At 40.7% G+C, this 13,508-nt stretch overlaps 2 protein-coding genes across 2 annotated transcripts; both read left to right on the plus strand.

Annotated features, from left to right (window-relative positions):
• The first annotated feature begins 8,339 nt into the window (after positions 1-8,339).
• On the plus strand, positions 8,340-8,727 carry LOC121519969 (histone H4). The gene has a single exon (XM_041803152.1). It carries the CDS (start codon positions 8,349-8,351, stop codon positions 8,658-8,660), a length of 312 nt encoding a protein of 103 aa, XP_041659086.1. The 5' UTR covers positions 8,340-8,348; the 3' UTR covers positions 8,661-8,727.
• A 3,801-nt stretch (positions 8,728-12,528) lies between these two features.
• LOC121519083 (histone H2B type 1-O-like) lies at positions 12,529-12,918 on the plus strand. The gene has a single exon (XM_041801907.1). It carries the CDS (start codon positions 12,531-12,533, stop codon positions 12,897-12,899), a length of 369 nt encoding a protein of 122 aa, XP_041657841.1. The 5' UTR covers positions 12,529-12,530; the 3' UTR covers positions 12,900-12,918.
• The last annotated feature ends 590 nt before the right edge of the window (positions 12,919-13,508 follow it).

A 13,508-nucleotide genomic window follows, 5' to 3' on the forward strand; every position in this document is an offset into this window, starting at 1 on the left:
AGTGATGCTTGGAAAAACTGCTGGCTGCAGTCTTCCCAGTTTCAATACTGCTCTTAAGCAACCTTAAATCAAGGCGGAGGAGATGCTCGTCTATCACTGGACAAAAATAAGTTGGATGCTATATACGGTATGTTTTATGCTTTTCATTTTATTCTTAACTAATAATCTTTGTTTCTGTATATTTTCAGATTTCAGCTATACTAAGCTTTTGTATTGTTTTTTGTTGTTGTTTTTATTTAAATATAGGTGGAGCTCTTCAAAGGTGCCCTCTGGGACTGCACTCTCAAGCATCTGAAGCACGATCAACGCCGAGATCATCCAACTCTGCTCTAAAAGTAAAACCCTTTCTGTGCCAGCAGCTCCCCATTACTGGTTTGTTTTCCCTGCGGTTCATGCAGACTCTGAGCAAATACTGGTACTAACTACTGTCTACTGAAAATATGTCGAGCATTTAAATCATAGCATACGTTGCTTTGTGTGGCTGTTTTCACTTTATGCAGAGTGTGAAAAAAATGAGTATAACTCAGAGTTTCAAAAGAGTGCAATTGAACAGGCCCCTAATTGACCATACTAAAAGTTTTTACTATTCCGCAGGTAATACCAGCATTTGTGCAGAACTCTTGATTGTTTATTGCTTAGGACTCTTTTGTGCATATGCTCTTTATATCTGGAGATGTCATGTGTGTAAAAATATCAAGATATTTCTACTTTGTTGGCTAATTCTGTAATGTAACTAAGTGAGTGTCTCCTTTCAGACTATGGTAATTGCTGTTTTGTGTACTGCTTTAGGCACTGCATCACTTGCTAGTGTTTGTCATTCAATAAAGACTGTTAAATTTGAATTTTGCCTGACAGCAATTCTTGAAATATTACAGATATTTAAGGACTGCATTTACAGTTTATCATTGTGTTGTAGAAATTAAGTTTTGTCATTTAGATATGGTACTCCATACAGGGTTTGTTTTTACAGGACAATCTTTAAAGGAGTTGTTTAAATTGATATGTAAAATGTACATTTCTATGTGGTATTTAGACTGATAGACACATACTGTAAAAATCTATACAGAAAGCAAACATTTGAAGTATATCTGATATAACTGACATACAAAAGTAGCATCTATAATGTTTTTTCATTTTAAAAAAGTATACATTTTATATATGGATGTGTGTTTTTCAACTGGTGGACATGTACAAATTTTATGTAAAACACATCTTCAAAGAATAGTTTTCATATAAAATAGCTACACTGTACATACAAAAAAAAATTCTAATTGAATTATTCATATATAAAACACATGAGTGTTTTTACTGAAATATGATAAAATATGTATGTAATGCTGAAAAAAACTATATAAACCACATAAGAAAAATGTACATTTTAATGAAATTTCCTTATAGATAACATATATAATGCTATTTTAGTCCTATTTAATCCTATCCTATCCTATTTGTTGTATGAAAAAAATGCAAAAATGGCCACTTTCAGGAGTAAATCATATAATGAGACATACAATTCTTACAAAACACGCTCTACATGTATTATACAAACATTTAATACTTAAAGCAGTGAATAATTTTACAATTTTTTTTTTCTATTTCTTTTCCGTATGGGTAAATTTCACATTCATCTGGGAAAGCTCCCATACAAATGCTTGGGAAGGACAGGACTTTTCAAAAAATTCTCAGATGGTGATTGGAGAAACGTTCTCTCTGTCACATTCATGACGGGCCAATCAGAGCAACATGGCAAATGACATTGAATGCGTGCGCTTCTCTTGAGCCGACAGGTTACTGTTGCTGTAGATTGTTAATGGCGGAGTTTCTCTGTGCATACATTTGATGCCAAGGAAAAGGTCTTTTAAGGTGTCAAATAAATGCGTCCCAGTTCCGAATAAACTGCCGCTTTCCTACATGTACATCTGAGCTAACAGCTACTGTGGCAGCCACTGGATACCCAAGCAAACCCCACCCGCAAGGATTCCAAACCCATGCCCTTGCAGACTGGGAGAAGACATCTTTTACATCATGAAATGCTTTCAGGGTTGCTCTCTGCCCTTGTTTTGGTAAAGAAATGTTGAGCTAAGGTGGGTAACTCTGTCACAACCTCATAAACTAAATGTGAGAAAATATAACTGATAACGGATTACTTGACTTGTAAAACTATCTCTTTGCGTTACTCATTTCAACAGAAAAAAGTAATCTGAGTACTCTAACAGATTACTTTGCAATGCATTACCCCCAACACTGGTTCTCAGTAAAGAAATGTTGTCCAGCTCCGAAAAGTTGAAAAGCCCGAGCTAATCACTACACTGGCAGCCATTGTATACAATCATTCACACTACAACAACCAACCCTTTCCCCCTACAAACAAATATTTCAAATATTTTATGTATTACATGCTGAAATCTGTTTTATTGTATTGATTGGTTGATTTTTTTTATAACTAAAGCTGACTGGACAGGAGAGTGGAGTGATGGACTCATTTTTCTGTCTTTAAAAAAATGTATTTCAATTTCTAATCTTTATTTCAGAGGGCACATGAACTCCAGCACATTTGTGACCAAAGCTGGTAAAAACTCCTGCAAGTCATCCAAGGTCGTTTTTGAGTTTTTTACACATTATGAAAATGTAGATTCCAAGCTTTCAAATGGTGTATCACACACCCTAATCTGTGCATATCTTACAGAGATATGCTCATTTGAGTGTTAACTTCTAGTTCCTGCTTGTTCTGAGAAAACCAGGTTCAAAGTTTCAGGACTTTTCCTACCTTCAGGCGGGCCAGGTAATGGGCGTGAACAATAGGGCCACTGTTGGAGAGTCTGGCAGCGACCCCTGGTGGACAGAGCAAATAATACATACAGAGTGCCTGCTGCTTCACTCAGTCTCCTCAACAGCAGGGTGGTTAACAGGCAACAGGCGCTCTACCATGTGGACTTTGGGTTTTTGTGCGTAACTGAGCATATGTAAGTACAGTTTGTCTACCATATGTCTCTTATGGACATTTTATGTTTAGAAAAGTCCTTCTTTGTTAGGTTTGTCCTGTTTTAGGACTTTTGAGCTGCATGCTATGCTAGCTGTATGCTATGTCTGCTAGTTAGCACATGTACAGCCATGACTAAGCATTTCTCTGTTCAGGTGATGTTTTGGTATGCATAGTGTAATTTCCTTGTATGTTTCGGTGCCCTATTTGATGTTCTATGATGATTAGCAGCAGCCTTGTTATATAGGCTATATTGAAATTGTTATAATTTGTATGACCAGTTGAACATTTAGGTGTCTTTAGTTGTGTTAGCCACATAGAGATAACAATACTTAACTACTGCTTCCAGCTAATGTTATCTCATTTCCATTTATTCCAGACCGCACATACACCCATACCCATCCACAATAACTAAAGCACGCATGTCCTCTTGAACCTGCTAATTCAAGACTGTACTGTAACAACGTGGAAGAAGCAAAATAAACCCTTTAAATATCCTTACTCTGGAGCCTGATTCTCTAACAGGGATCAATGTCCATATTGTCCGCCTCAACCAGTGTAATTTCAAGAGCATAGAGAGCAACTTTGCTACAGCCACATTTACATAAAGTCCACCCAAACCAAGCTTCTGAATCAGACTGGTGATGCTCTTCAAAATATTCCCATAGGAAATCCGCCTTCATCAAACTTTCACTGTCGAGTGATCCTGAAGTTTTCCCAAGTCTGTTGGTAATTCTTGCTGCTTCTTCATCGTCTCTTCTACTTTTCTGCGCTGCAGGATGCATCTTGAGGCTTGTTGATAAAGGTGATAACTAGAAACAGCTGTAGTTACGTGCCGACGGGGGTTGGAGTTTGAGCCATGCGGTGTTTGTTATTGTCCATCTCAATGGGTGAAACTGGGAACAATGCCAGGCTGAGTGGCCAATTATCACCCAGCAGTTTCGCTTTCCCCTCCCCTCAATATCCCTGCAGAAACTATGAAAAGAGGGCATTTTAAAACACAAAATTAACGCTTTTAAATATCACAGTTGTGTTACTTTTGTCATCGAATGAGTAGTTTAAATGTCAGACTTGCATTAAATGGGAAAAAATGAAAAATGATCATTTTGAAGAAAACAACTTTGTATCCATTTTTCTCAACCACCGGAATGCCGACTTGCAGGAACTTTATCTGGCTTCGGTCACATTTATTTAACACTTTATCGACAAATTATTGTGAGATCAAAATAAACTGGTGTTTCAAGATAATGTTTATTCAAAATATTCAAACAAATAACCAAACCAAAATTCTTTTCTAAAGATAATTGTCAATGATAAAGTCAGAATTTCATGAACACAAAGTTTCACTCCTGTTTTGTGTTTATAATGACAGAAATGTTGATTGAAAACCAGAATATCTGCAACTTTTCTAAATCACTTTGCTCTCAAATATTTAATATCATAGTCACTTTTTTTAATTCAAGGATGTAAATAAATGAATAAATGTTCTGCTCTGCTTCTCTTTGAAATGAACCTTGTTTGACACAAAGATGAAGTTTCTGTGGTTTATTTCAGCTTTTGAAACTTGCCCCCCAGTGCCCTGAGGTTTGATAAAACACAGCAAAAGTTCCCTCCTGGATGCCCCAGTGGACAAAGTACGACAAAGTGCCTTCTCCAGTAGCTAGAATGTGGTAAGGTGTCCCCTAGGGTGCAATATCAGTGGACAAATATTAAAGTGCCTTTACCTTCTCTGACCATCTCCTCACAACACTACACTATATTGCCAAAAGTATTCGCTCACCTGCCTTGACTCACATATGAACTTAAGTGACATCCCATTCTTAATCCATAGGGTTTAGTATGACGTTGGTCCACCCTTTGCAGCTATAACAGCTTCAGCTCCTCTGGGAAGGCTTTCCACAAGGTTCAGGAGTGTGTTTATGGGAATTTTTGACCATTCTTCCAGAAGCGCATTTGTGAGGTCACACACTGATGTTGGACGAGAAGGCCTGGCTCCCAGTCTCCGCTCTAATTCATCCCAAAGGTGCTCTGTCGGGTTGAGGTCAAGACTCTGTGCAGGCCAGTCAAGTTCATCCACACCAAACTCTCTCATCCATGTCTTTATGGACCTTGCTTTGTGCACTGGTGCACAGTCATGTTGGAACAGGAAGGGGCCATCCCCAAACAGTTCCCACAAATAATCATCAGATATTTGAGCTGCTGATGAATGTTTGAAACCGTTTCACCTGAAGCTTCATTCATTCACTGTGTGGTCCACAGTTCTATGAAGTCAAATTATATTTTCTGTTAAATAAAAACAGTTTAACAGAGCCAATCATTCAAAAGTAATCTAAAAAGTCCTCTCATTTATGTTTTTGGTCTTATTTACAGTTTGCACTCATTTCATTGTATCCTTCAGTAAATTGTGTAAATGAGGGACAGATATGTTTAGACATGGAGCATAAAAAAATATTTACTGGTTTTATTTTGCAAAGTTTGAAGGGAGGGGGCACAAGAATAGAAGCCACAGATCTCCAGTGTTTAAAACATTTACAGTTGAATCAGGAGGAAAAAAACATCAACCTGAAAAATCAGAATTCATTCTCTGGAGATGTTTTGAACTTTGATGTTTTTATCCTCTAGGGTTGTTTTTATTGTCTGTGAGGAAGGTTTTGTTTTCTGTGAGTCATCAGGAGCTGATCAATAAAAATATAGAATAATTAGTAACAGACGGAGGCTCTGTCGCAGTTTTGGCGGAAAGTTTGAACAGATTTGCGTCCAATCATTGGACCTCTGAGTCCGTGTGTTTCCTCCAGGCGGGGCTGAGCTCCAGGAGCAGGACCAATCAGAGTCCGGAGGTCTGAAGCAGCGTCACCGTGCCACAGCCTCTCCTCCTCCACTTTGAAAGCAGCTCCTCTGCTCTTTAACATATTAGTATCTCCTACTCACAGAGAGGCTAGAGACATGGCTAGAACCAAGCAGACCGCTCGTAAATCCACCGGAGGCAAAGCCCCCAGGAAGCAGCTGGCCACCAAGGCTGCCCGCAAGAGCGCCCCAGCCAGCGGCAGCGTCAAGAAGCCCCAGCCTGTGCGCCATCCACGCCAAGAGGGTCACCATCATGCCCAAAGACATCCAGCTGGCCCGCAGGATCCGTGGAGAGAGAGCTTAAACACAACTCCACATGAAGGACACAAAACGGCTCTTTTAAGAGCCACCACCACATTTAAGAGCATTATTCATCTCTGACTATATGCTACATTCACCCCAAGAGGCATCACACATATAGAAATAGAAAAACACACTCATATCCTCACTTTATATATGGAACAGTACAATTACTAGTAGTTCTTCCTTTTTCATATATTGCATGCATATTGACTTTCCTGGATGGGATTACCAAAGCCTTCTATATGTTAACAATGTGCAACAACTCTGGAGATTCTGCACCATTTATTTTTACATCTGAGGACTTTAGAAATTCTTACGCTCAGTGGAAGTCACCAAAAATGGATAGAAATAAACACCTTTATAGATCTTTTTCCAGCTTTTGTTGTATCGATTTTTATTCAAGTTCATACCTGATCATAAATATTAAATGTTGATTAAAAGTTTAACCCTCACATAATCAGTTTAGCTGCAATAAACAGATGTTTTTTTATGTAAAAAAAAAAAAAAAAAAAAAACTCAAAATATTATTAAAATTCTACATTCAAACTAAAAAAAAAGAATCAAAATGGCCAAAATGGGTAAATAATGGCAAAGAAAAGGTGGGATAAGTGGTGAAATTTTTGTGAAGTTAAGGTAAAATCTAGGGCTACAAAAGATCCTAAATAAAGAGCCATTCAGGAGTCGAAAGAGCCAGCTCTCTGAAAAAAGCCGAACTTCCCATTACTAGTCTAGACGTCGCTACTTTTAGCTGATTTAATGAAGCCAAAATTGTACCAAGGAAAGAGCCGTTAGGAGTGAAAAGAGGCGACTCCTATAAACAAACTAAGCCAAATGAGCCGGATCACTCTAAAGACCTGAAATTTCCATCGCTAATTTCTGTGCTGCTGCTATCTTTTCATGGACTCAGAGTCCCTGCAGACCCCCCTGAATAGGACTCCATCCCCCTCTGCTACTCAGCCTCATGAGCTCCAATCTCAGCCAATCCTGTCTGAGTAACAGCGCATTCTGATTCACACAAAGACTGAAGAAAAAGAGGAGCCCGGCCGCCCTGAATTCATTCGTCTATCATCTAAATCATCTAAAAACCCACGATACACTGCCAAAAAACTTCAGAGGAGCATCAATGAAATGGAAGCCTGGGCCAATGTGTGGCAACATTTCAACAAAATATGAAATGGACCGTTCACACAGATTTAATGGAAAAAGAGGCAAGGAGGAGGCTCAACCATTTAAAGGTCATCTGCAGAAGACAGGGAGGTGCAACGCCAGAAACGGCTTTAAGAGTGTATACCTCATACATCAGATCCCTTTTTGAGTAGGCCATACCTGCATGGTGCAATATGTGAACAACACAACTCCAAAAACTACAAAGAATCCAAAACCTGGCAATAAAAATGTGCTACAGACTCCCCACTTACACCAACAACCAATACACCCATCAACTCTCCGGCCTGGTGACAATACAAGAGAGAATCTCTGTCCTAGGTAAAAACTACATTCAAAGAGCCGAAAACAACCCATCACTGCAGCCAATAATAGTAGAGGAAAAAACAAACCCACCCAGATTCATCTGTAGCACCCCACTCTCAGTTTTAATTGCTTTTAATTAGTTTTTAATTCAATTAATAACATGGTTTTAGTTTTTTTAGTTTTTAAAACAAAACAGGAGTTTTATTTTATTTTATTTTATTTTATTTTTTTATTTTATCACAAGCTTTGACAGGACTACCAATTTAATTGATTTTACTGTTTTCAACCAGGATGAATTACACTTGTTTTTTTTTAATTTCTGGTTGTTTTTATTCAAACTTATATGATCATTTTAGGAGTTTTAAGAAATCTGACATAGTAGTCTTTTATCATTGAGTCTTGAATTTTAAGAATGTTTTAATTCTCTCCAACAAGAGGAACAAGATTCACAGAAAACATAAAACCACCCAAAAAAGAAAAAAAATAGAATATATAAGGGTGAATAAAAGTGAAAAACATATAAAAAGTAGAAAAATCGAAAATGGGAAAAATTAAAAAAAAAATAAATAAAAAATAAAAAAGGGGTCAAATTAACCAGGCTACCTCCTTTGCCACCCCCACCCCCCGGACCCTGGACCTGCTCAAGCTGAGAACTGGGACTGAATAGGACTGCTGGTCCTGAGCTGACCCTACAGGAACCACGTCACTGCTGCTGCTGAGTTACTTCGTTTATTTCATCTAAATATCGAAAATGTCCGGAAGAGGAAAGGGAGGAAAAGGACTCGGTAAAGGAGGCGCCAAGCGTCACCGTAAAGTTCTCCGTGATAACATCCAGGGAATCACCAAGCCCGCTATCCGCCGTCTGGCTCGCCGCGGTGGAGTCAAGCGGATCTCCGGTCTCATCTACGAGGAGACCCGCGGTGTGTTGAAGGTCTTCCTGGAGAACGTCATCCGTGATGCCGTCACCTACACCGAGCACGCCAAGAGGAAGACTGTCACCGCCATGGATGTGGTCTACGCTCTCAAGAGACAGGGACGCACTCTCTACGGATTCGGAGGTTAAACTCACATCCTCACAACTAAACAACCCAACGGCTCTTCTAAGAGCCACACACTTCTACTGAAGGGCACATTCCTGTGTTTTGATGACTATTTCTCTACAGAAACTTAGACTGTTGTCTTTTGTGTGTGATATCAGGGGGCTAGAATGTGGTCTATGTAGAGGAATACAAAGACTAAATAACTGTTTTGCTTGCGTTTAGTTTGTACGTTTGCTCCAAACATGCATGAGCTCACACTCATGCATGTTTGTTGGAACTCTTTATGTAGAACTCCAACAACTCCATGTTTTTACACCATGTGTGTCCTACGCTGATTACAGAGGTCTGAAAAAAAAACCGAACCAACTATGGAAAGATCTGAGACAGGACAACAATCACTAGAGAGCAGAGGAGCTGTCCATTTCTCTGCTGCTGAAATCACTATCATTTAAGACGAGACACCAACAGCCCACGATAACCCCGCACCTGTTTGACAGAGACACGTGATTACAGGAAAATAACTCCACTACTAAACAAACACCATGTCCTGAAACAGGCTGCACAGCAGCGCGTGCACACTTCACAAAAAGTCACTCGTTTTTAGATCCACATAGACTGGAAAGAATGGGAGTCACTTTACACACGATTACAAACATGGATCAGCTTACACTCAACCTGTTCACCCATTCTGTTTGACGTGGGCTTAGATTCTATAAAAAACACCTGGATGTTGGATTCAAAGTCAACAGCTTAAGGACAACGCTAGCAGACACAACAATCAGCTGATCAAGGAGGAGCTGTCATTACTCTGTGCTGCTCACATCACTCATTGTTAATCCATCACAGTAACAGCCCACGACAACCCCGCTCCATTTCATTCAAAGGCAAAGGATTAAAAAATAGAGGAAAGCTCCAAAACTACACAAACATTTCCTGAAAACAGGACAGCAAAGCAGCACGTGCACTCCTGAGAAAAGTGTCGATTTAGAGATCTTTACAGATTCTTCTTTGTGTCCGAATGACGTCACTGAGCTCACCGTGCAGGTGTGTTGAGATTGTCAGTCACCAGAGATATCCTCTAATCTTCCCACGTGATCCACTGAAAACAACAATCACACATCTAGCCACCAATCATCAGTACATGAGTAGATGAAGAAACACAGCAGACAAGGAAGAAAATCTTTGAATGGGGTCATTTTCAGTAGTTTGGATTTCATTGGCAGAGACTGGCAGAGAGTTTGCTGCGTTTGAGGCTAAATATCCCAGATTATTCCCACTCACTTTTAGAAGTGAAGAATCTTGCAATAAAATAACTCTATCCCCTTGATGTTGGTGAAGTGTTCTTCTTTCTATCTGAAACAGGATGCGCTCATGATAAAAGCACTAAACTACAATACTGGTAAAATGAACCTTTCATCGTTCATCAGCTAAAGCAGTTCGAGGGATTGAGCTCTTGTAAATGGTGGGTGGTCCTGAAAAGGACCTTTGGTTCGGTTTCCAGACTAAGAGCAGGTTTACTTGGAGCTGGTGTACTTGTTGACGGCCTTGGTGCCCTCAGACACGGCGTGCTTGGCCAGCTCTCTGGGCTGTTCTGCTGCCCAAGAAGACCGAGAAGGCCGCCAAGAAGTAGACCAGACCAGACCAGACCTGATCCCAACAACACAACGGCTCTTTTAAGAGCCACCAACATCACCTCTAAAGAGACAGCTCCTTAATTATTCACTTTATTCACAGTCACACTTCTCTGGACGCATATGCTCTGATTTTACACTCAAACAAACTCATGTCTCATTAAACTTTCAACAACTCTTCACTGCAAACACACCCAGCATCATGTCAAAATAGCCGCAAAATTCTTTCATGTCTGGATGTCAACAGGTCCCACAACTCCTGCATCTCACTTCAACACAACCTTATGGCAACGAGGCTACTGCTCATTCACACCGCTTTCCCTCTAGAATTAGCGTGTAAAAGCGGGTTTTATAAACGCGGGTAAACCCGCCAACACTCGGCAAGTGACTCCTTTCCCATTGCCAGCAGACCTGGGTCTGATAGCCAGCAGACGAGCTGCGTGGCTTTTTTCTTTTTTCCTCTGGTGCGTCAAGCTGATGTCATCACGTTGCTTTTCTAGCCCAGTCTTTCTATAACAAAGACATCCTCTGAGAATCATTAATGTTCTACTGACATATTTGAATTTCTCATGGATTATCCAGTAAAGCTCAGCACTTCCTACTAAGCGCAGCAAAATAAAGTTAAGGAGAACCTTTTCTAAACATTTTTCTATTTCAAATGTTCACATCTACATGCTTCTTGGAAATTATTAGGCAAACATCGATCTTTTTGATGTCTTAACACGAAAACTTCTGATGGAGGAGACGGCAGTTTTCAGACTGAGATTTACGTGTGAAAACTAAAATAAAGACTATAGAGTCATTTCCAAGGAGCAGACATGTGATAAAGGGAAATACAAACAACCTTTTAGAAAAGGCTCAGATTCTCCAGCTGCGTTTTTAATTGCCGCGCTTCATGTGACAAACCATGAGAAATCCAAGGCTGTAGAAGCCTGACTTGTTCACGAAAAAGTACTAGCTTTCAGCAGATATCTTCATTATGACAAGAGTGAGCCAGAAAAGCATTTTTGTGTTTATATGTGCCGTTAAACTGCGCTGCCTACTGTGAAACTTCTGCCTTTAAACTCCTGCCTCCTCAGGCTTAAACACGCAGCAGACAAAATAAAGTTTCTATGCAACAACATAAAGGATCTAAGAGATCACAGCAGTCATATAAAAGTATTACTTAAACTAATATAAACGTAGGCACGTTACGCCAAAGTCATCCCGTGTTCACCCGGGTGTGATGTTCCCACTGGAGCCGATAAAAACCCATGTCCATTGCCGGGTCAGTCGACCCGGGTCTAAATGCCGATTAGAACACATTAGAGGGTTTAAATGGGTTTTTCGGCCAGTGGGAGAGTAGCCTATTAGACAGCTCAGCAATCAAAGAGTACACACACAACTAATGACGTCATTTAAAATGAACAAAGCAGCAGATATATAATATACTGACATAAGCGAGCCGTTCTGAAAATGATATGAAAACTACCACTGATGAAGGCCTCATTATGGAGATCATTCATGTTGGCCACTGGTTTACACTTTTGACTTACTGGGAGACTTCTGCGTGTTCTACTAACAACCACTTACTGCATTTGGTCCAATAGTAAACTTCTAAAGCACATAGATACACAACACTAAGATCTGCTGCTCCTGCTCATGTGTCATTAGCAAACGAGCTGGTGAGAACAGCCGACTCATTTTAGATAGAATGGTGAATTTATCTGGACCGTTTTGTTCTATTTTTGTTTCTGTTTACCACGCTACAATGACGGGATTATCTATCACACAGCTTGGATAAATGCACCACAACTGCTACACACAACCTCATGTAAAAGACTTTAATACTCTGCATTTAAAGTTTGGGTTCATTCTGAGCATACTGAGTCATTTCAGCAAAAAAGAAGTGTTCAGATATCAATCACTGGTCTAGACGTTGCTACTTTTAGCTGATTGAATGAAGCCAAAATTGTACCAATGAAAGAGCCATTAGGAGTGAAAAGAGTCGACTCCTATAAACAAACTAAGCCAAATGAGCCGGATCACTCTAAAGACCTGAAATTCCCATCGCTAATTTCTGTGCTGCTGCTATCTTTTCATGGACTCAGAGTCCCTGCAGACCCCCCTGAATAGGACTCCATCCCCCTCTGCTACTCAGCCTCATGCGCTCCAATCTCAGCCAATCCTGTCTGAGTAACAGCGCATTCTGATTCCCACCAAGACTGAGAGAAAAAGAGGGGGCCGTCCGGCTGAAACTCATCCGTCTGTTAGACCAGCACCATGCCTGATACAGTGAAAGCACCGAAGAAGGGCTCCAAGAAAGCCGTCTCTAAGGCCACCAAGAGCGGCAAGAAGAGGAGGACTAAGAGGAAGGAGAGCTACGCCATCTACGTGTACAAGGTCCTGAAGCAGGTCCACCCTGACACCGGGATTTCCTCTAAGGCCATGGGCATCATGAACTCGTTTGTGAGTGACATCTTTGAGCGCATCGCCGGGGAGGCCTCCCGTCTGGCTCACTACAACAAGCGCTCCACCATCACCTCCAGGGAGATCCAGACCGCCGTCCGCCTGCTGCTGCCCGGAGAGCTGGCCAAGCACGCCGTGTCTGAGGGCACCAAGGCCGTCACCAAGTACACCAGCTCCAAGTAAACCTGCTCTTAGTCTGGAAACCGAACCAAAGGTCCTTTTCAGGACCACCCACCACATATATTAAGAGCTCAATTCTTCCTGTAGCTCCTCAATTATATATTTAATTAATGTTGGTGTAGATCATATAGCTTGTGATCAAATCATGGATGACGTCATATCATGACTCCATCACGTTAAAGATCCACGAGAGCGACACGACTAATATTGGGACATTTACACAATAGTATGTATTTAAAGAAACTTAAATCCCCCAAAATTCTCCACATGTGATATTTGGAGGTTTCTGGCTCTGTTGCTGCTGCTGGAGAGGATTTCTCCCGCCGCCTATTGTGAGCTGCGCGCGCTGATTGGAGGACATGCCTGCGAGCAGCGGAACAATAGCAGATGAAAGGGGTCGACGATAAGTCTTTGATGATCAATAGGTCATGTAAATGTTGATAAACATGGTGGCTTGGATGTCTGTGGGTCAGCTCCAAGTCTCCATGAAACACATGCAACAGCAAGATCTGAGTAGACTGTGATGTGAGCTCCCGACCTCTGCTGTGTGTTTGATGATCGCTGAGTCTGAGCGGGAAAGGCCTTGAAGATTGTAATAAAAGTATGTGAGAG

Source organism: Cheilinus undulatus, linkage group 1 (genome assembly GCF_018320785.1).
Source record: "Cheilinus undulatus linkage group 1, ASM1832078v1, whole genome shotgun sequence".
Classification (NCBI taxonomy): Eukaryota; Metazoa; Chordata; class Actinopteri; order Labriformes; family Labridae; genus Cheilinus; species Cheilinus undulatus.

Bases quoted from the DNA above. Each gene is read 5' to 3' on its own strand.
- LOC121519083 (XM_041801907.1), top strand. From the start codon at position 12,531: ATGCCTGATACAGTGAAAGCACCGAAGAAGGGCTCCAAGAAAGCCGTC.
- LOC121519969 (XM_041803152.1), top strand. From the start codon at position 8,349: ATGTCCGGAAGAGGAAAGGGAGGAAAAGGACTCGGTAAAGGAGGCGCC.